Source organism: Heterodontus francisci, chromosome 6 (genome assembly GCF_036365525.1).
Source record: "Heterodontus francisci isolate sHetFra1 chromosome 6, sHetFra1.hap1, whole genome shotgun sequence".
In the NCBI taxonomy this organism is placed as follows: domain Eukaryota; kingdom Metazoa; phylum Chordata; class Chondrichthyes; order Heterodontiformes; family Heterodontidae; genus Heterodontus; species Heterodontus francisci.
In genome coordinates this window covers 26,528,963-26,552,670 of record NC_090376.1, presented here as the reverse complement: position 1 = coordinate 26,552,670, position 23,708 = coordinate 26,528,963, and the positions used below count along the sequence as shown (strand labels likewise).

The 23,708-nt window shown below is 42.6% G+C and overlaps 1 protein-coding gene across 4 annotated transcripts in view; it reads right to left on the bottom strand.

The window, feature by feature from the left end:
• c2cd3 (C2 domain containing 3 centriole elongation regulator) overlaps window positions 1–23,708 on the bottom strand; it is a 192,875-nt gene that overhangs the window by 87,248 nt on the left and 81,919 nt on the right. For 3 of the 4 annotated variants that reach the window (XM_068033364.1, XM_068033366.1, XM_068033367.1), the window contains exons 13-20: window positions 15,318–15,452; window positions 13,987–14,487; window positions 13,349–13,500; window positions 10,800–11,043; window positions 9,235–9,412; window positions 7,361–7,544; window positions 1,417–1,589; window positions 765–900 (exon numbers count right to left, since the gene is read on the bottom strand). In XM_068033364.1, the coding sequence (XP_067889465.1) occupies window positions 765–900; window positions 1,417–1,589; window positions 7,361–7,544; window positions 9,235–9,412; window positions 10,800–11,043; window positions 13,349–13,500; window positions 13,987–14,487; window positions 15,318–15,452 (1,703 nt within the window). The remainder of the gene's footprint in view (window positions 1–764; window positions 901–1,416; window positions 1,590–7,360; window positions 7,545–9,234; window positions 9,413–10,799; window positions 11,044–13,348; window positions 13,501–13,986; window positions 14,488–15,317; window positions 15,453–23,708) is intronic. The other variant, XM_068033365.1, reaches the window with a different exon arrangement.

Genomic DNA, 23,708 nt, shown 5'->3' with positions numbered 1-23,708 from the left:
ACTTCCTTGCATTTCTAGTCAATATCATCATATAATAAAGTCAGAATCCAATTTAGTCCTTTTTAAGGCTTTTTCCACTTGCAATTCTGCTTTAAAAAAATTTCACTGTCTGCATCTCTGTTCCTCCACTCAATTGAGACACTAAAATATGCTTCTTCACTTTTATCTTTCCTAAACTGAATTTGCCACACATCCTCAAATGGTCCATAACTTTCTACAGTCTCCAGCATTCATCCTCAGTTTGTCATGCCTTCATTTGATATCAGCAAATTTTGATATTGTTCCCACTATGCCGATCTCTAAATAATTACCATATATACAGAGTTATATATATACAGATCTCTAGCTATATCTTGACAATCTGAGAAACATCCATTTACTCATATACTCTACTTTTTATCCTTCAGCCACCCCTTTTGATCATGCCACTACCTTACATTGAATGCAATGAGCCTTAATCTTTGTCTCGTTTGTGGCACTTTGTTAATTACTTTTTCAAGATCCAAATGCATCACATTTAAGCATTCCCATTGGCTACCTGCTCAGTAATTTGTTTGAAGAGTTTAATTAATCAAAGTACTGAAGTTGTAAGCAAAAATGTAAGAAACAACATGAATGGTTATTACTATCAATCAGTCACAATTCATTTTAACAGTGAGATTTTAGAAGTGGGACCTGGATAGCAAAAATCCCATTTTAAGTTTAACACCAATAAAAGCAGAGGTGAATATCAGATCTATGAAATATTACCTAATTTTCCTCACCTTGCTGCAGCTTGTAACCCTGAAGCCCGGAGCATCTGAACCGAAAGGGACACAGCATGAGATACTGTAACATCTTCCCTGGCATCCTCAGTTGTTTGTACTGAACATCTGTATTTTACACTAACATCCAATAAGCCTATAATGCATGTGAAAGAGTTACTTCAATTTCAAGTTAAGCTGCATTAATTTGACACTGTAGCTTGGAAGATTCAATGCTCAAAGTTTAATCAAGCTTTGTAGTCCCGAATAAGGAATGGGCGTTTCATGATTACTTGATGCCTCGGCTTAACCTTTAGAAGATGCTAATTATTTTAAAATCATATTGGACAATTTGCTTCATCACACATGGAACAATAACTACTTTCCCCAATATTAAACAAGACAACTCAGCAGTATCATGCCATAGGTTTTTAATTAGAGCTATTCGAGTTGTTAACTTTCTGGATTATCTGTTAGCTTTTACGAAGCTGTTGGTCAGATTTTGTTAATTTTCTAGCTTCTATATGTATGGACATTTTGTTTCAGCTTTTCTATCTGAAAGATGTGCCCTCACTAAATATTGTCAAGAATAATAATTATTGGATATGGTTCAAATTCACCTACCTATTTAATCCCTCTGATGAAAATAAATAGATGAAAAAGCTTTACTTACCAGTGGAATGTGGAAGATGTCCTTCAACATTTTCTGTTCTAGGCATTAGGGGAAGTCCAAATGTCTGAACTCCAACTTCCTTGTGATGTTGCATTGTTACCATAGCACACAGCTTGGACAAAGGGAGGAGACCCCTGGCAACAACCTGGTCTCTAACATTAGGGTAATAATACCTCAGAGAATAAAAGGAGCTTGTTACATAGTGTCACAATAAATTAACTCCTGGCTACAATATGGATTTTGTGAAGTATGAATTCATGTAATAACAAGAAGCTGTGAGACACCTTTCACAGTTAAATATTCTCTAATATTCTGCTGAATTCATTGAATGCATCTACAAAACATATCTGTGACTTAACCTGCATTTCATTACTTTCTATTATTCACTGAAATCTTATGTCAACTTCATTACCTTTTATTGCTGAAGCAGAGAATCTCAAATGAATTGACGATTTGAACATGGACACAGCAGCAGAGGAACAGGTGCAGCCCAGTAAACCCCTCAAGCCCATGCATTCATTCAATAAGATCATGGCTGATCTGTATCTCAACACATCCACCTGCCTAAGCTTCATATTCTTTGATATCCTTTCCCAGCAAAAAACTAGAAGGGCAGGGTAGCATAGTGGTTATGCTAATGAACTAGTAATCCAGAGGCCTAGACTAATGATCTGGAGACATGAATACAAATCCCACTAAAGCAGCTGGGGAAGTTAAATTCAGTTAATTAAATAAATCGGAATGGTGACCATGAAACTACCAAATTATTATAAAAACCCAACTGGTTCACAAATGTCCTTTAGGGATGAGAACTGGATAACTACAAGAGAAAAAATTTGCAGGGCTATGGGGAAAAGGCAGGCAAGTGGGACTAAAGTGAGTTGCTCTTGCAGAGAGCCAGCATGGGCACAAAAGGCCGAATAGCCTTCTTCTGCGCTGTAACCATTCTATGAGTCTAAGAAATTTGATTGCTATTATGATTAGAAAACTCTACACTCACTTCAATCAGTAAAGTCTATCAATGCATATCTGTTTAAGGATCTTCAGGAAAAGCAATACCAATTCACATTAATTGTTTTTATATATTTCATAATAAAATGACTTATGACTGGCTCAAAATCTACAGCAATGTGGTTGACTCTTAAATGTCCTCTGAAATGGCCTAGCAAGCCACACAGTTACATAGGGATGGGCAATAAATGCTGACTCTGCCAATGACACCCACATCCTGGATCCATCCTTTTTTGGTCCAAAATGGATGACCTCAGACTTTCCAGTGTTGAAATCCACCTGCCACCTAATTCATCAATGCCTTATTGTAATTTTATGCTTCCATATACACTATTTACTATACCACCAATATTTGAACCTCCAAATGAACTTAGTCAACAACAAAGAACACTTGATTCATTACATTTATATTCTGCTATTGAAAGTATAGTTTATACACATTTGAACAGAAAGTACAGTCATAAGAATATAAGTTGGAGTGGGAGTAGGCCATTCGGCCCCTCGAGCCTGCTCTGCCATTCAACGAGATCATGGCTGATCTGATTGTGGCCTTAACTCCACTTTTCTGCCTGCTCCCATAACCCTGGACTCCCTTATCAATCAAAAATCTCTCTCACTCAGCCCTGAATGTATTCAATGGCCTAGCCTCCACTGCCCGTTAGGGAAGAGAATTACAAACACTAACTACCCTCACAGAAGAAATTCCTCATCTCCGTTGTAAATGGGAGAACCCTTAATTTGAAACTATGCCCCCATAGTTCTAGATTCCCCATGAGGAAACATCCTCTCAGCATCTATCCTGTCAAGCCCCCTCACAATCTTATATGCTTCAATAAGATCACCTCTCAATCTTCTAAAGTCCAATGAGTACAGGCCCAACCTGCTCAACCTTTCCTCATAAGACAAAGCCCTCATCCCAGTAATCAGCCCAGTGAATCCAGTCATTCTGTTATGAAATATATCAAAACAGAATTATGAATTGGAATTGCTTTTCCTGAGATCCTTAAACAGATATGAATAAGTCTTTACCGACTGAAGTGAGTGCAGAGTTTTCTAATCATAGTAACAATCAAATTTCTTAGAATTATAGAATGGTTACAGCACAGAAGGAGGCCATTCGGCCAATCCTGTCTGTGTCAGCTCTCTGCAAGAGCAACTCACCTAGTCTCATTCCATTGCCTTTTCCCCATAGCCCTGCAAAATTTTCTCTCTTCAGGTAATTATCTGATTCTCTTTTGAAGACCTTGATTGAATCTGCCTCAAACACATTCTCAGGCAGTGCATTCCAGATCCTAGCCATTCACTGTGTAAAAATGTTTTTCTTGTTGCTTCTTTTGCCAATCACCTGAAATCAGTGTCCTCTGGTTCTAGATCCTTCGGCCAATGGGAACAGTTTCTCCTTATCTACTCTGTCCAGACCCCTCATGATTTTGAACACCTCTATCAAATCTCTTCTTAATCTTCTCTTCTCCAATTTATCCAGGTAACAATACTCTCCAGTTGAGATCGAACCAGTGTTTTATATAGGTTTATCATTACTTCCTTGTTTTTGCACTCTATGCCTCTATTTATAAAGCACAGGATCCCATATGCTTTATTAACCGCTTTCTCAACTTGCCTTGTAACCTTCGATTATTTGTACACATACACCCCCAAGTCCTTCTGCTCCTGCTATCCCTTTAGAACAGTACCCTTTAATTTAGAGTCATAGAGTTATACAGCACAGAAATAGGCACTTCCGCCCATCGTGTCTGTGTCACCATCAAGCACCTAACTATTCTAATCCCATTTTCCAGTACTTGGCCCGTAGCCTTTTATGCTATGACGTTTCAAGCGCTCATCTAAATACTTCTTAAATATTCTGAGGGTTCCTGCCTCTACCACCTCTTCAGGCAGTGCGTTCCAGATTCCAACTACCCTCAAATCCCCTCTAAACCTCCTTCCCCTTACCTTAAATCTATGCCCCCTGGTTATTGACCCCTCCGCTAAGGGAAAATGTCTCTTCCTATCTAACCTATCAATGCCCCTCATAATTTATATTGCCTCTCCTCGTTCTTCCTACTAAAATGAATCACTTCACACTTTTCTGCATTAAATTTCATCTGACACTTATCATCCATTCCACCTGCCTGTCTCTGTCCTCTTGAATTTTCTCTCTACCCTCCTCACAGTTCACAATACTTCCAAGTTTTGGGTTATCTGCAAATTTGAAAGTGTGTCCTGTACACCCAAGTCTATGTCATTAATATATCGCGAAAAGCAGGGGGGTTCTAACACCAACCCCTGAGGAACCCAACTATATACCTTCCTCCAGTCTGAAAAACAACCGTAGACAACTACGCTCTGTTTCCTGTCACTCAGCCAACTTTTTTTTTGTATCTTAAACTATTTCGCACAATTTATATTAATAACTCTCCCGAGCTGTTCATTGAAGTGGTTTACATTATTATCTGAATATTGTAGTCAGGAGCGCACTGTAGCTCCAATGTAAATTCCACGTTTTTTTTTAACCATGGGCTTTGTTTACTCTCATCATTCCATAAATCATCTTCTCAGGTGGCACTGTAGCACTCCACAAATTATTTTTTCTCCCAGAAAGTATTTCAAATTTGAAGTCTGACACTTATACTTCTTTAACTTTTTAAAAGAAACTTTCAGCATTAGCAACCGTTATCAGACTGATTCCGTGGTGAACAGGTCTTTGGGGGTAGGGGGTGCTGTGGTGATGGGGGGGGGTCTTACACATTCAGTCACAACCTTGTTACTTTCAGCACTATATCTTCACCTTCACTACAACTGTCTACTTTCACCTCAGTAACATACCCCAGCTTATCTGCAGCCGAAGCCTCATCCTTGTTACCGCTCCTCGACTATTCCGATACTCTCCCAGCTGGCTTCCAACTGCCTCCCTCTGTAAATTTCAGTATTGATGTCCATATTCTGTCCTGGACCAAGTCATACATCACCCTTGTCCTCGCTGACTTACATTGGTTCTCAGACCCCCAATGCTTCAAATTCATCCTCAAGTTTAATTCACTTCATGGTTTAGTCACTCCCTCTCTCTGTGACCTCCTACAGTACCCGCACCAAACTTCCCCTTCTCTTGCCTTTCATCCATCACTCACTAAGACTAGCAACCGTGCCTTCCACCTACCTCGGCCATAACCTCTCCTATTTCCACTGTAAAACCCTCCCCTTCTCCACCACACCCTGCTCCATTACAACCTTCCTTCAACTCAACTTCATTGATCAAGCTTTCGGTGTCTCCTGCAAATAGCTCTTTCTTTGGTTCAGTGCCAGTGAATACACCTCTTTGAATCGTTTTGGGACAATTTTCCTATCTTGAAAGGTGTTAGATAAATGCAATCTTGACAATCCTTTTCAAGTTAAAGATTAGTTTGGATGGAATTATAACACAAGCAAGTCAGTTGTTACACTATGGTCTTTGTTGGCTGAAAGAATACCCACAAGAGTTTGTTTTCAGCCAAAGCAGTTTTCTGGAAATTGTTTCCATTTCCAAATAGATTCTGGGATTCATGAGAAATAATTTAACACAAGAAAACTTTTTTTAAAAAAATAGATAAAATGGTTGGAATAGATTATGCTAAATAATCCAGAAAAAAGTATGTTATTGTAAAATACAGAGAATGGGGGGGAGGGAAACATAGGACAAGCAGAAGTAAAATGTTTCATATGTTTTATTTAAAAGTGTGCTAAGTATTTAGTTATGTATTACAGGGTCTTAATAATAAAGCTACTGCATTATTAGTGCTTCTTCTGCCATTAAACATCAACATGGTCATTCGAACAAAAGCAAAATACTACAGATGCTACAAATCTGAAATAAATACAGAAATTACTGAAAGAGTCACCAGGCCAGGCTGCATCTGTGGAGAGCTCAGTGACCTGAAATGAAAACTCTTTCTCTCTGCACAGATTCTGCCTGACCTGTTGAATGTTCCAGCATTTTGATTTTCTTATTAGCGATTAAAGCCTTCCATTTCCCTAGACTTGCTGGACAGCCTAAGGGTCAAAGGGGGAACCGTCCAGCAGGAGTATATTGATAATGGGTGACCTAAAAGGAAGGTTCAAGGTTCTCGTTTCCAGTAAGAAAATTGATCTTTACTAAAACAAATCAGAGTCTGTGGAATCAATTAGTTTACTCTATAAAATGACAGAATTCTTTAAACAAAAAGATGCCCTGGACTTTTCTTTATCCTTAAACAAATTAATATACAGGTGCCCTCTGGCTCACCTGTTTAAAGCATCTAGTAGCTGAGCCAAAGGGACCATAACTTTTTGAGATATGAAATGTCATTCAAGAGTCAATCACAGCCAGGACATCACCCACAGCTATAACTGGCCTCAACGTCCTCAGTTAACAGGAGAAAAATCAGCAAGTGTTCTAACTTCAGAACACTTTCCAGAGATCGTTGCTGGAAAGTGCATGCGTGCGGTTGTTGAGGGAGGACACAGTGATGGCTAACAAGCCTGCCAAGATTCAGATTGTGGGCTCATGAATAATGGGCAATTTGGGAGATACAAAAGGATAACTAGCACTCATGGAACCGTATTTCAAGAAAAGAATCAATGCCTTCAAGTAAAGAATAGAAAATATTGGCAGAAAGATAAGATCAGTCAAATAATCATTGGACCAGAATGAGGCCTATAGATAATCTGCTTCACAATAAATGTCTTCTCATTAAATATGCAATGACTGTTACACCTTTAATATATAGGCAAGAGACAACTTCAAATAAACTACACACTTGATAAGTTTCAGTAGCTTTATTAAAACATAGATTCACATGTTCTACATAAAACAGCTTAAAATTTGATGTAGCTGATGACACATCACACACTGAACATATAACTGCCTTATCTAATTTTCTGCTGGTTAAGATCTATTTGTTTCTATGACTACAGTACTTACCTACACCAAACCTCAAATTGAATGCCACCACCTCCTGTAAACTTTTGCTTTGAGCAAGCATTCAGCAGTATTCTCTGAACCGGAAGGTCCGGTGGAACAAGAAGAGAGTGACTTTGACAGTCGTTAAATAGAGGATCTGGTACACACAATGTGGTGGCTGTGCGAAAAGGCTTTAAGATGATGCCTACAGCGAAACAATGTGTACAGACGTGATTTAACTCAAATATGGAGGAACCAATCATAACAGCATTTAAAAACAAGAACCAGTTTAAGAGTTGGGGTTGATTTAACAAACTTTCTAGAACATCTGACATGAGTCTTAAACATCTTAATATTTAAACAATTTGCACAATACACTTTAAATCAATATTCAAGTTATATGCAATGGACACATAACTGATGACAATAAATATAGCAAGGTAAACATTTACTGCACATTCGTAGTTGCCCCAAGAAGGTGGTGGTGGTGGTGGAGGGCCTTCTTGAACTGCTGCAATCTTACTAGTTTGATGCAACTGAGTAGTTTACTAGGTCACTGCAAGGGGCAGTTATGAGAGAGATGAGAAAAGCCATTTGGCTGATCTAGCTCATCCTCCACACCATCACACTTGAATCACTCCAGAGTTTTCACCACTACTAGCCTACTTAGGACACCATTTCAACAACACATAACAACTTGCATTTAAATAGCACCATTAATGTAAAAAAAAAACTCAAGGTGCTTTACAAAGGCATAATCAGTAAAAGCGTACACAAAGGCAAAGATGATGAAAGTAGGAGAGGTGACCACAACTTGGTCGAATAAGTGGGTTTCAAGGAACTTCTTAGAGGAGGACAGGGGCTGTAGGGGCAAAGGGGTTTCAAAAGGGAATTCTAATGCATGGGTCTTAGGCATTCAAAAACATAGCTGTCAATGGCGGGATGAAAGCAGGGGTGGATGCACAGAAGGTCAGAGTCAGAGGTATGAAGAGCTCACCTGGGGATTTGTACAACTGAAGGCAGCTACAGAATAGTGAGGGGCAAGCCTGTGAAGGGATTTAAATAATAGGATGAGTATATTAAATTTGAGGTTGGGAGACCGGGAGCCAATGTAGGTCAGCAAAGACAGGAGTGATGTATCAGTGGGATTTAATGTGGGAAAGGATATGAGAAAATGGCTGAGGAGACAGAATTGGTATCAAGGGTAGCAGGGTCCTGAAACAATAGCTTTGGCCTTCATAATGTTTAACTCAAATAAATTACAGCTAATCCAAGGCTGGATAGCAAACAGTCTGACAACACAGACCTTGTGAATTCGAGAGAGGTCTTAGAGAGGCAGAGCATTGATGTCGTCAGGTACATGTAAAACCTGAACACATGTCTGCAAATAGTGGGTCAGCATGGAAGAGGAGGGAGGAACCAAGGATGATCCTTGGCAGACTTCAGCGGTAACGGTGCAGAACTGGGGCAAGGCAGATACTCTGGCTATGACAGGAAAGGCAAGAGTAAAAATCAACTGAGTGTAATCGCACGGAGCTAGAACATGGAGGAAAGGCACTGGAGGAAGAAGGTGAGATTGACTGTGCCATTTCATATATAGTAGCTATTTTTAGTTCATTATCAGTTTCATTCCCATTTGCATCTATAAATGATCTCAATTTTTTTGATAATCTTTTTTGTTGTACAGAAAGTTTTTTGTTAAACTGCTAAGCTCACTTCTAGTTTGCAGTTGGTCTTTGATGGTCTCTTTTACAATTTTTGGAAGTTCTTGCATTCTTACCCCTGACATAATTTGTTCTTTGAATTTACAATTTATTTAAAAGAACTAAAAATGGCTACTGTATTATGTTACACACAGATTGGAAAACAAAATTCTGGATTATAAAATTACTTACCACTTACAAATGGCAATGCCTCAGTTATGGTATTCATATTTTGAGTTGGGAAATAATATTGTATATAGCAGTCTGCTTCTCCCCAGACCGTGGACTGCAAGGGAGTCAATCCTTTAAGTTGTACCACATTTATTTCAAATATGTGCTCGATCAGCGGTTCTGTATCCCTTCTGTCCAACTTAGAAAATATGTATCAGTATATCAGAAAGGCGTGGTTATATTTTTGTACCTTAAAAACAAACTTTGCATACATTTCGCAAAATAAAACTATTAGAGCTTACACCATTTTGACAGCATAGTATGATGGTGAATGATTTGTGGAGACGGCAAAGTGTTTCTCTAGCAGTAATTATTTCAGCAACTTCAATGGAAACTATCTTGGTGCAATGCAATTGATTGGTACTTGTCAGTGTGGATTTAGAGCTGCAGTTATACTGCATTTTCCCATTGACATGAAGTAGTTTCATTGGTACACTGACACAGAAGTTGTGGCATAATACCAGAGACAGATGTCTATCTAACTCCACAATGCATTAAAGCCAAGTGGTGCAACAGCTTCTCCAGGATGCTGTCTCATTCTGCGTCTCATTCTCCAGTCTGATGTGAAGCTGTATTTAAAAAGTGGCCGGGGGGGGTTCAGATTTCTCAAACACTTATTGCAGAGTGCATTTTAATATTATGAGAAAGTGGACAATGTTGCCTGCTCTCTCCCAACATTAAAAATGAGTCACTGGTAAATCAGAGCTCCACATCTGCACACAAGCTCATATAGCAGAGTTTCTCCTGAAAGGCCCAGCAACAGTGAAGAAACAGAGATATAGTTCCAAGTCAGGATGGTGTGTGGCTTGGAGGGCATCTTACAGGTGGTAGTGTTCCCATGCATCTACTGCCCTTGTCCTTCTAGGTGGTAGCGGTTGTGGGTTTGGAAGGTGCTGTCAAAGGAGTCTTGGCAAGATGCTGCCACAGTGAGTCAGTTGTAGAGGGAGTGAATGTTGAAGGTGGTGGATGAGGTGCCAATCAAGTAGGCTGTTTTGTCCTGGATGGTGTTTAGCTTCTTGAATGTTGTTGGAGCTGCACATCCAGGCAAATGGAGAGTATTCCATTACACTCCTGACTTGTGCCTTGTTGAGGGTGGACAATCTTTGGGAAGTCAGGGGTTTTAATCCCTTGTGTGTGATTTGTCAAATAAACAGACAATGACAGGTTTTCTTGCAGGTTTAAAGCAGAAGATTAACTATTTATTCAACAACATTCATTCCCGAAATGGTTGCAACAGCATCCATGCCCGCATTCTCTCTCTCGCTTGCTCACACACACACACTGTATTAGCTGCACTTTGCACTCTGATCAGAGACTGCTAATGCAATATAACTGGAGCTTAAGCTGCATGAAATGAGAGGGGTTTCAGAGATTGGCACAAATCAACGAGTACCGATTGTTTATCTGGTTCTTGGTGCAAATGAAAAGTGTGTGTCAGGGGCGTATGCATGACCAGTTCACGAGGACACAAGTATTTCAACTGCATTATAACACAATATAACAATAGTATTACAATAATCACAAACCTTTGATGGAACAGATGATACTTGATCCAGGAAATGGGGTATCTGTGGGAAACCAATGGCAGAAGTTCCCTCATCACTTTTTAGTCTCTGAAGTGCTACTATTTGGTCTGCTTCTCCCATTGCTAGCAGAACTCGAAGGCTGCCCCTTTGGCTGCCTGTAAAAACATCCATCATTGGCATGTAGCTATCCACAGCAACCACGGGATATTGAGCTTGCAGCAGTAAGTGTGAAATCTTGGGATCCCTTTTGATTTACAAAAAATAACAAAGGGTCAAATGGAAAGTGTCCACAGATTCAATTAATTCAATTCATGTAAGCAAACCTGTCATTGGCCTTCATATACCACACTTCATTTAGTAAAAAAAATCTCAGAAGCTTTTAAACACCAAAGCATTACAAGCCAGATGTCAATGGGTAAAATTTCAACATAATGATCTACCCTTAAAAATAATCATCCATTTCCAATAAGTCCCAAGCTTACACAGGAACTGTAATTACACCAAACATGACAAATGTTTCAATTACATTTTTAAAATAATTTTTTTCCAGCTATCCCAAGTTCCTCCTGCCCCCTATGATCATTTTTCTAATTTCATGCTGGCACCTACTTGACATTTCTTTTACTAAGGCTGGGAACTCACTGCGTGAATAATGAAGAGCAAGAGCCTACATCCTACCAGTCTACGATAAATTCTATGTGCTTGCTTGAAGAGGGTACACTCTTACATGAGGCTAAACAGCTGCTCCTCAAATTTCAATCCAGCATTTTTGGTATGTATTCTTGGCCTATGTTGAAAGTATTTTTATTTCTGCACAAAATACATTGCTTGATTGTATAACTTTTGAACAATTCAGTAAAATTGCTACACTTTAATGGGACAGGGAGAAGAAAATTGGCAGAGGAGAAAATGTTAAAAAAAAGTACAAGATACTTTCCTCCCAATTGAGAAATTAGAACCGAAATCTAAAAACTTTTAGTTTATAATCACACTGATATAAAGTTTACATATTTGCATAGTGGAAATAATTTGCACAAATACATAATGCGAAAACCCCATTATGTGATTAAAGATACAAAACCCTAAATGATTTGCAAATAGAGCATCATGTTCATTGTAGTTTGGACTAAGTTGTAAATTTGGATACAATATACATTTTCATAGAACAGGAGCACCCTGATCAAATTTAACGTGGCCCTACACAAGTAGAAAAGTGGCTGTCATTACTCTTGATAATTTTAATCACTTAGTTCATGATTAAAGCTCCACAACAAAATTAATCACTTAAGCACAAGTTTAGTTTGAAAACTTGTGAAGAACTCACTCTAAAGGATTCACTTCTCCAATACTGGTGTTGTATGATCTGCTCCAATTGTGCTTTCTATCCTAGAGTCAATTTCTTCTACATTCCCAAATTACACCCTGAATCTCCCTACTTTGGATTAACTAGTAGCCTTTGTCAAATGTGTTTTGGAAGTCTAGGTACACCACGAAGAGCTTTCCACTGTCCACTTCATTAAAAAGGTCAAGGAGGTTGGCCAGATCTGGATGTCCCCTTCTAACCCATTTTGACTGTTGATTATTAGATCACCAACACACATGCAATCCTTAAATTTACCCCGATAATTAAATCCGTTATTTGTAGCTAAAAGAAAAGTGTAGAAGTTATCCAATTCTGGACAGTCAATTACAAAATGTTACTGGTAGACTCATTCCCGTTTCATTGTAGTCCCACCCAAACCACTAATGGCTGAACATCTGATGGAAACTGCTTCACTTTAGCTTACAAATAATCTCAAATGGCCAGATTATTAGTGGGCAGAGACAGGTAGGGGAGCATTTAGGCACTTGTCATTGCACCTTGGGACTCAGTAGCATCGAAATGTCAATAGTAAAAGGCCTGCAGGTAGGTGATGAAGGGAAGCAATCAGGAGGGGGCGACCGAGCCAGGAAGGTGGGATAACTGGATCAGATGGCAGTGGTAGCTGCAGTGGGATAGCATGGGAATGGGAGTTAAGGGATGTGGTGTAGGAAAAAGCAGTGGACGGTAGCAGCGCGCTTTCTTTGAATGCAGTATCAGGAGATGCAATCCTGCTTCTCTAGCTCCACATTAGGCATGTAAATATTGAAAACTTACCATGTTGGTTGTAACTAACCAGCCGGTCTCTTTAAGGACCTCTTCTTAAACATGTGAACCTGGTTTTTATCAATACAGTTGGCATTGGCATTGGTTGCCTTGGCAAACCAATCTTAGGGGCCTCAAACAGGCATTTGGTCCCTTATTTACACATTCAAAAAACCTAACATTCATTTCAGATGTGAGCACTGCACGCAGATTTTTTGACTTTTACCAATACGACGGGCAGTGTAACTCCAATTTGTAATAAGGGAGTGTTTCAGGCCTGTCATACTGAAGGCTTAGGAGGCAGTTTAGTCCCTGAGAAACTGATGGTGTGTGGCCAAATATTTCAGCCAACGTATCTAAATAACATCACTATACGAGGTGCAGTTGAACAAATACACGATTTCATCTGGTGAATGCCATATACCTAAAAGATATGTAAAATTGATGAAGAGGAAGCTTCACAAGGCCAAGTAACTTCTCCTGCCCTGTGTTAGTCACTTTATGCCAGACCTCTATAATCATCATATTATTCTTCATCCTCTCTAGTAATCTGGGAGTCAATGCGATTGGAGCTACCTGGTTAAAAAAAAGAAAAATCTTAGCATACCTAATAGTTGAAATTATTCTGAAAGTAAAATGTAATTCAACAATAATGGAATACAGGTCATAGCACAGGCTGGATTGTTCAATTAATTTTCATGGCCTAATTTTTATTTCTTATGCTGTTCGCTTTTAAATGGCAACGAGTTATTGCAGAAAATGCAATTACATTTCTGTAAATGATGACTGTACTACGCAGTAGCTGAATTGGCTTAATTCTAGTTTAAAATAAACACACTACATGAAGCACTGAAATAGTTTTTTTTAATGTTTATCTGCAGTAATCAGAAGTTGTGCTCACCAACATTTTTTCCCTTTCCTCAGCCACAGTACACATTCTCTATTTGCCGACTGGCCACATACACTTTATAGTAGTGACAACAGAAAAATCTTTCCTTAATGCCTTATCCAAAATGTACAGTCCATTATTACTTGCTGAAACTTACAAAAAAAAAATCTTACCAGTGAAAAGTTAAAAATTGGGCAGCTTGTGCTCCAGCTGATCGGGGACCTAGTTGCCTCATCTGTGCTGAAAAGCTTACATTTTAGGTAGATACTGTACTGTTGTTGCTTACTGCCATCTCCCATGACAAAGTCCTTTCCATCAGGTACCATCAGCAGAACATGCAATAAGAAGCCCTCTTCTTTCTCTACAGAAGAGTTACATTGTCCTATTAAACTTTGCATTGCAGCTACGGAGGAAGGATAGGAATAGTCTGAATGGTAAATTCTGGGTACGTCCTTCATATGACTTTGTTTCAAATGAGCGTCAATATTTCTTTTACTTGATGATTCAGGAGCATGACGACCAATGGGGTCTATTGGACACACATCAACATCTTTGTGTTTTGGTGGCAACTTTGGCCCTGGGCTGGATACAGCATATGCAGCCTTTGCAGAAGCAGCTAATCTGGTGTTAGCATTGGTAAAATCTTTGTTGTCAGCTGCAAGCTCCACAGACACCTATAGAACAAAGTTATAATTTTTAATGCAAGGAAAAAGGAAATTTGACTGTGATAAATGCAATCTACATCAATAAACCTGAGATTCTGGTGTTAATTTTTCTCTTCTTCTGTTCTGCCAATTTGCTCCCCTCCTCCTCTCCTGAAATTTCTTTGCTGGGCACCTGTCATCCTCCAGAACCTTTCTTGCCAAATCTGTTACATGAACCTAGATGGGAGTATTGGTAGGTTATTTTAGCTAAGAGGGCATCACAGCCAACTCTGACCCTGGCCTCACCTGATGTCCACAATCATGCATTTCAAACAGGGGCCGCTGCTGTATAGCAATCAGGAGCAGGAACCCTGCTAATTGCCCCTTGCTAACACAGGGGCATGATGGCTAATTTTAACATTTCTACCAGAACCAATTAGACATCAGTTAATTCACTGCAGACTGGATATTGAGTCTGAGACTTTCCTGGTCTATGCAACATGGGTACTTTAGTGCGTTAGCCAGCTGAGTCATCGGTTAAGTTCACAAACTGTTTTTCTTCCTGCCAAAAATTCCTTCTATCATCTAATTTAATATTAGTTATTTAAGTCAAAAGCAGTTCAAAACAATGAATTTGAGATTTTGTAGTTAGAGTTACTACAATTAAAAAAGTGCCGAGTATTGCTGAACATCACAAACTATATCCTTTATTTCTTTTGGCCTTTTTGAACGTTATTTTTTTCCCCTCTCGCCATTATATAGTGTTCATCAACCAAGAAAGTATAGATGACCTGCGCTTAGGCCTTCAATTTTCCTAGTCAACCACTACAGTTTGCTCTATCTTTATTTCTAATGTTTACCTTTAAAGAACCAATCTGTTGCTGCTTTCCCTTTTCGTCACACACCATTTCCACAGGCAATTCACTTGTTATATTTAACAATTCTGATTGAATGACAGCTCGAAGTGCAAGACTGGCTGTGCCGATCAAAATGGGCTTCAGTGAAGGAAAAGAAAAAAAAAAAACTTAGGTTCAAACTGCTTGAACAAATTATTTCACAAAAGGTTATTTAAGTATGTTATAAAATACTTTTTACTGCAATAAATGCACAATGTGTTATTTGTACATTTTAAAAATCCATCCTTTTTCATAGGGTCCCACCAGAAGAGGGTGCCATCGTCGCTCGTCATGTGTGTGGCTGGCCCACCGCGATCATGTGGCAGACAGCCAATTATCATAGTGGAGGCACGGGGACCATCCAATAATGTGACGGCGAGGCACGATGACATGTCAGCAGAGACTTCAGAGATGCTGGCGCAATCTTTAAAGCGCTGCTTTACTTACTGACTTTACTGCTGTCCTCCTGTCTGGAGTCGCTCTGCTGCTGTCCCCCTGTCTGGAGCCCCTCTGTTGCTGTACTGCTGTCCCTTTGCCTAGAGCCCCTTTGCTGTTGTACTGCGGTGCTGCTGTCCCCCTGCCTGAAGCCCCTCTGCTGTTGTTCCCCCTGCCTGGAGTCCCTCTGCTGATGTGCTGCTGTTCTTCCTGTCTGGAGCCTGCCTGCTGCTGACCCCCTGCCTGGAGTTCCTCTGCTGTTGTACTGCAGTGCTGCTGACCCCCTGCCTGGAGTTCCTCTGCTGTTGTGCTGCTGACCCCGTGCCTGGAGTTCCTCTGCTGCTGTGCTGCTGACCCCCTGCCTGGAGTTCCTTTGCTGTGCTGCTGACCCCCTGCCTGGAGTTCCTCTGCTGTTGTACTGCTGACCCCCTGCCTGGAGTTCCTTTGCTGTGCTGCTGACCCCCTGCCTGGAGTTCCTTTGCTGTTGTACTGCTGACCCCCTGCCTGGAGTCCCTCTGCTGTTGTACTGCTGACCCCCTGCCTGGAGTCCCTCTGCTGTTGTACTGCTGACCCCCTGCCTGGAGTCCCTCTGCTGTTGTACTGCTGACCCCCTGCCTGGAGTCCCTCTGCTGTTGTACTGCTGACCCCCTGCCTGGAGTCCCTCTGCTGTTGTACTGCTGACCCCCTGCCTGGAGTCCCTCTGCTGTTGTACTGCTGACCCCCTGCCTGGAGTCCCTCTGCTGTTGTACTGCTGACCCCCTGCCTGGAGTCCCTCTGCTGTTGTACTGCTGACCCCCTGCCTGGAGTCCCTCTGCTGTTGTACTTTTAGTTTTTTAGTTTTAGAGATACAGCACTGAAACAGGCCCTTCGGCCCACCGAGTCTGTGCCGACCATCAACCACCCATTTATACTAATCTTACACTAATCCTATATTCCTACCACATCCCCACCTGTCCCTATATATTTCCTTACCACCTACCTATACGAGGAACAATTTATAATGGCCAATTAACCTATCAACCTGCAAGTCTTTGGCATGTGGGAGGAAACCGGAGCACCCGGAGGAAACCCACGCAGACACAGGGAGAACTTGCAAACTCCACACAGGCAGTACCCAGAATTGAACCTGGGTCGCTGGAGCTGTGAGGCTGCGGTGCTAACCACTGCGCCACTATGGCTTATTTCAATTTGCTGTCTTTTCTTTCTCACTCCCCCCATCTTCTTGCATGCTGGCTTCTGTAAGTGGCCATGCAGGAGGAAGCGAGACATGGGGAGTCAGGCACAACTGCGCTGGCAGAGGGGGTTAGGCATCACCTAATCCTGTGAGATGCACGGCTGCATCTCGGCCACAGGCCACCATCTCTCAGGCCTCAGGCATCCAGAGATGGCCACTGAAGTCTTCACAGGCCATGATGCAGCGTGATCAGCAGGCTGCCTCCAGCCCAGCTGCTAGCGCTGGCATCACTCCTCGTAGAAACACTCGAAAACGTATAAAGAAAAACAACCTAGAGACACTTAGGGTTTCATGGGTGTTTGGAATTTATCATTTGCTTCATCATATAAAGTTCTTTTGTTTTTGAAATTAACCTTCATTGTGTAAAAGTGATCATTCTATCATGCATGAATTGTGAGCGGCTGACTTCATCCTTTCCACTTAGTGGATGCCTATGTAAGCAAAGCCCTCATTTGAATTGGGTCTCTCATGGGCTATGGCGCATGGTTCAGCTGGGTACTAGGCACAGAAGACACATAGAAAGAAGACGACAGACTGCATGCATTGAGGCGAGTATTGTTTTTACTCATGTTGGTTGTAAGAAAGAACGAGATTGTCTCTTGCCTCTTTGGCCAATCGCTCAATCTGTCTAGCCTCCGGTGCAAGAGCTTCAACATCCAGTGCTACCTGCTCATCACCCTCCTCCGCAACCACCTTGTTGGTGGAGAAGTATCATTCAATCATTTCCTCGTCATGCAATGCCTCCCCTCTGCAGTGCTAGATTTTGCAGAGCAGAGAAGACCACCACAATACGCAAGACTCTCGCTGGGACATACTGCAGGGCTCCACCTGATCAATCTAGGTACCGTAATCTCACCTTCAGCAGCCCAATGGCATGCTCGATGGTCACTTGGGTGGAACCGTGGCAAGTGTTGTAACGCTTCTGTGCTGCATTGTGAGGTTCCTCACAGGTAGCAGTAGCTATGTCTTCAATGGGTAGTCTTTTTTCCCCCGAGAATCCATTCCTGAAGGACAGTGGGGAGCCTGAAAAGCTGTGGCACCTAGAACTGTCAAAATATGTAAGCGTCGTAGCTGCTTCCCGTGATCGGGCACATATCTTCAGGAAATGCTTTCGGTGGTCGCAGACCAGTTGCACATGGATGGAATGAAAGCACTTCCTCTTGATTAAGGCAGCTAGCTGGTCCGTTGGAGCCTTGATTCCCACATGCATGTATTCACACCTTATACCTGGGGGAATCCAGCAATGGCACCAAATCTGATGGCACTCTGGCCTGACTGTCAGGGATGGTCCGGTAGCACACATAGTCGCCAATTCTCTTGAACAGGCCATTTGTCACCACCTTGATGCTGTCTGGGAGACACCACACATGTCCCTGGTGGATCCTTGCAATGATCTAGACACGTAAACGTTTAGTGCCTCTGTCATCCTCAGAGCCACTGGCATAGATAGGGTGACCACCAAATCACATAGGTCGCAACTCGCCCTGCAGCAGAATGTATACATTGGTGACAGCCTCCCTGGAGAGCCGTAGTCCTCGCTGAAAATGCTGCTTGGAGATTTGAAGGTAGCTGATTTGAGTCCGGTACACTCTCTGGCACAAGTGGCCCCTTCTTGGCATGGCTGCTGCTCTTGTCGTGGAGCTTCACAGTTTCCTCCTGGCCCTCCCTCTGTCAGAGGCGCTGCATCATGCCAGGGAATCCAAAAAGACAGGGTGGATGAGACCCATGCTAGGTGATCAGTGGGCCTCCAGAGCAGTGTCAATGCAGAGATGCATTGGCAGCTGTTACTTCTCCCGGCATGCTCCCTAATGGCCCTCAATGCCCACCCTTGCTGATAGCCGACCCTCTCATCCAGCAGTATGGGCACCCAACCCTCTCTCCCAACAGTCTGAACACCCGATACAGCCACCCAAAAGCAAGCCCCACCCCTCACAAACCACCCGAGACTCTGCGCAGCCGGTACTCCCACCCGAGACCCTGCGCGGCCGGCACTCCTACCCGAGACCACGAGCCCCATTGCAGACCACCTGAAACCAAGCCCCCTCCCCCCACACCTTTGCAGAGTAGCAATGTAGACTGACAATGGCTTCCACTGTCCTCCTTCCTCGACGCAGTGATGTTCATGGCTGCCTACCTGCCATGGCACTGAGGCCTCGCCTGGGTGTCGCCAGCTTTCAATGGTTGGGAATCCGAAGGCACGTGAGGCTGCCCATCATCCACTTACTTTCAAGCTCCCCATTTGAATAGTGATGAATTAGATGTTAATGTATTAAAAGTATGTGTTCAGCAATTTAAATTGCAATCCCATTGCATCAGGGCACAATGCCACCTTAGTGCTTTCCCACAGCTGACTACAACCAGAACTGACATCATGACGGACTTCTAGGCGGACACATCTGTCGTGATTCTCTGGCTTCCCCACACCACCATTCCCACTCCAAATGGCCACACTAAATTCAGCCCATAGAGCGAACATCAGAAAGAATTTGCTCAGATTTCAGGGAGAGGAAATCAGAAAAAAATCTGGTTCCAGTCTGCTCACCTATGCCTCCTTGTGGCCAGTTTGTAGTAACATGGCAGAGGCCTAAGACCAATTCAGAACCATTCTCTTGGCATTAGAATTTGCATGGCCAAAGATTATCATGTGATCAGAGAACAAAAATAGAATGTCACCAATACTGTACTAAGTGATATTCCACGGGTAACAAAAGTCTGCTCCAAAGCACAAGTTCAATCATGATTTTGGTTGAAGTGGCTGTTCTGAAGCCCAAACTATCCATTTTAATTGCAGGTACAGGAGAGATATGAACTGCCTTCCAAGGCCTTAAATTGAACTCTTGGAACTGGCATGCCTGTTTCCATCCGTCTGCTAACAATCACTGTGGCCCATGTTTTCACTGGCCTAAGCAGGAAGCCCAATATTTAATGGCAAATCCAGGGCAGGATGATTTCCACAAAAGTGTGGGGTTACCATCCGTTCTGTCAAGTCAACATGAAAAAGTACTGCCCTTCACGATCATGTAAACAGGAATTACAGTTAAAGTTGCCAATTGTGGTTGGACGTATTCTGAGAGGTTACATGACATAACCTTCACTGGGTGATAATATCACTGTCACAATCAAAATAGAAATAAGACATTTTTTTCATTCTTTCATGGTATGTGAGCATCGCTGGCTAGGCCGGCATTTATTGCCCATCCCCAATTGCACTTAAGACAGATGAGCCGCCTTCTTGAACTGCTGCAGTCAAAGAACAGTACAGCACAGGAACAGGCCATTTGGCCCTCCAAGCCTGCGCCGATCTTGATGCCTGCCTAAACTAAAACCTTCTGCACTTCCGGGGACCGTATCCCTCTATTCCCATCCGATTCATGTATTTGTCAAGATGCCTCTTAAATGTCATTATCGTACCTGCTTCCACCATCTCCCCCGGCAGCAAGTTCCAGGCACTCACCACCCTCTGTGTAAAGAACTTGCCTCGCACATCCCCTCTAAACTTTGCCCCTCTTACCTTAAACCTATGTCCCCTAGTAACTGACTCTTCCACGCTGGGAAAAAGCTTCTGACTATCCACTCTTTCCATGCCGCTCATAACTTTGTAAACCTCGATCACGTCACCCCTCCACATCTGTCGCTCCAGTGAAAACAATCCGAGTTTATCCAACCTCTCCTCATAGCTAATGCCCTCCAGACCAGGCAACATCCTGGTAAACCTCTTCTGTACCCTCTCCAAAGCCTCCACGTCCTTCTGGTAGTGTGGCGACCAGAATTGCACGCAATATTCTAAGTGTGGCCTGACTAAAGTTCTGTACAGCTGCAGCATGAACAAACAAAAGAACAAAGAAAACTACAGCACAGGAACAGGCCCTTCGGCCCTCCAAGCCTGCGCTGATCCAGATCCTCTATCTAAACCTGTCGCCTATTTTCTAAGGGTCTGTATCTCTTTGCTTCCTGCCCATTCACGTATCTGTCTAGATACATCTTATCGTGCCCGCGTCTACCACCTCCGCTGGCAACGCGTTCCAGGCACCCACCACCCTCTGCGTAAAGACCTTTCCACGCATATCCCCCCTAAACTTTTCCCCTCTCACTTTGAACTCGTGTCCCCTAGTAATTGAATCCCCCACTCTGGGAAAAAGCTTTTGCTATCCACCCTGTCTATACCTCTCATGATTTTGTACACCTCAATCAGGTCCCCCCTCAACCTCCGTCTTTCTAATGAAAATAATCCTAATCTACTCAACCTCTCTTCATAGCTAGCGCCCTCCATACCAGGCAACATCCTGGTGAACCTCCTCTGCACCCTCTCCAAAGCATCTACATCCTTTTGGTAATGTGGCGACCAGAACTGCACGCAGTATTCCAAATGTGGCCGAACCAAAGTCTTATACAACTGTAACATGACCTGCCAACGCTTGTACTCAATACCCCGTCCGATGAAGGAAAGCATGCCGTATGCCTTCTTGACCACTCTATTGACCTGCGTTGCCACCTTCAGGGAACAATGGACCTGAACACCCAAATCTCTCTGTACATCAATTTTCCCCAGGACTTTTCCATTTATTGTATAGTTGACTTGCCAATGTTTATACTCTATGCCCCGACCGATGAAGGCAAGGATGCCATATGCCTTCTTGACTAACTTATCCACCTGCGTTGCCACTTTCAGTGACCTGTGGACCTGTACGCCCAGATCTCTCTGCCTGTCAATACTCCTAAGGGTTCTGCCATTTACTGTATACTTCCCATGTATACAGTCCATGCGGTTTAGGTACACAAAGGTGCTGTTAGGAATGGAGTTCCAGGATTTTGACCCAGCAACAGCGAAGAAACGGCGATATAGTTCCAAGTAAGGATGGTGTGTGGCTTGGAGGGTGGTGTCCCCACAAGTCTCTGCCCTGGTCCTTCTAGGTGGTAGAGGCTGCGGGTTTGGAAGGTGCTGTTGAAGTAGCCTTGCTGAGTTGTTACAGTGCACCTTGTAGTATATACTGCTGCCACTGTGTGTCCGTGGTCGAGGGAGTGAATGCTGAATGTGCTGGAGCGGGTGTCAATCAAGTGGGCTGCTTTGTCCTGGATGGTGTTGAGCTTCTTGACTGTTGTTGGAGCTGCACCCATCCAGACAAGTGGAGAGTATTCCATCACATTCCTGACTTGTGCCTTGCAAATTGTGGACAGGCATTGGGGAGTCAGGAGATGAGTTACTCGCCACAAAATTCCCAGCCTCTGACCTGCTGTTGTAGCCAGAGTACATATATGGCTGGCTCAGTTCAGTTTCTAGTCAATGGTAACTCCCCAGGATGTTGATAGTGGGGGATTTAGCAATGGTAATGCCATTGAATGTCAAGGGGAGATGGTTAGATTCTCTCTTGTTGGAGATAGTCATTGCCTGGCACTTGTGTGACACGAATGTTACTTGCCACTTATCAACCCAAGTTTGAATGTTGTCCAGGTCTTGCTGCATATGGACACACACTGCTTCAGTATCTGAGGAGTCGCGAATGGTGCTGAACATTGTGTCATCAGCGAACATTCCTACTGCTGACCTTATGATGGAGGGAAGGTCATTAATGAAGCAGCTGAAGATGGTTGGGCCTAGGCCACTACCCTGAGGAACTCCTGCAGTGATGTCCTGTGACTGAGATGATTAACCTCCAAACAACTACAACCAGCTTCCTTTGTGCTCGGTATGACTCCAGCCAGTGGAGAGTTTTCCCCCAATTCCCATTGATTCCAGTTTTGCGAGGGCTCCTTAATACCATACTCAGTCAAGTGCTGCCTTGATGTCAAGGGCAATCACTCTCAGCTCACCGCTGGAGTTCAGCTCTTTTGTCCATGTTTGGACCAAGGCTGTAATGAGGTCAGGAGCTGAGTGACGGTGAGGAGGTTATTGCTGAGCAAGTGCCACTTGATAGCACTGTCAACGGCACCTTCCATCACTTTGCTGATGATACAGAGTAGACTGATGGGGCGGTAATTGGCCAGGTTGGATTTGTCCTGCTTTTTGTGTACAGGACATACCTGAGCAATTTTCCACAATGTTGGGTAGATGCAAGTGTTGGAGCTGTACTGGAACCGTTTGCCTAGGGAAGTGGCCAGTTCTGGAGCACAAGTATTCAGTATTATTGCTGGAATGTTGTCAGGACCCATAACCTTTGCAGCATCCAGTGCCTTCCCCCAATTGGATGCTAAACAAGAATCATCTTGATAATTTTTTCTTGTTTTTCAATTAAACTTAAAGTAAAAGATAAAAAGAAGTTTTTGCAGGCATTCAAAGAAACAAAATTAAGAAAATATAAAAACCTGGAATGTCAGAGTAATTCCATCTTCACAACATTCCACTGGCTGAGATTTGTCCCTCTCTGTGATCACCATCCACTACTCCGCAATTAGGTCATTGAGGAGTGACAACAGGCAGAGGAGTTGGCTATTGACCAGGATTTTGAGGCTAGTGGCAACGGCACAGTGATTGTCATTTACCTCACTGACAGTTGCCCATAAAGTTTGCGCAGGCTATAGTATGCACAATTGCTCTAGTCTGGCATTAGTTTCAATGCAGCTTCCTCAACAGGGAATATGTCCCATCGGTGAGCAGAATGAAAAAACACCCAGGCTCTTCAACTGATTAGACTGAAGAATCCTCACTGAGACATGCACAGTGTAAACCAGGATGTATAAAGCAGAAAATA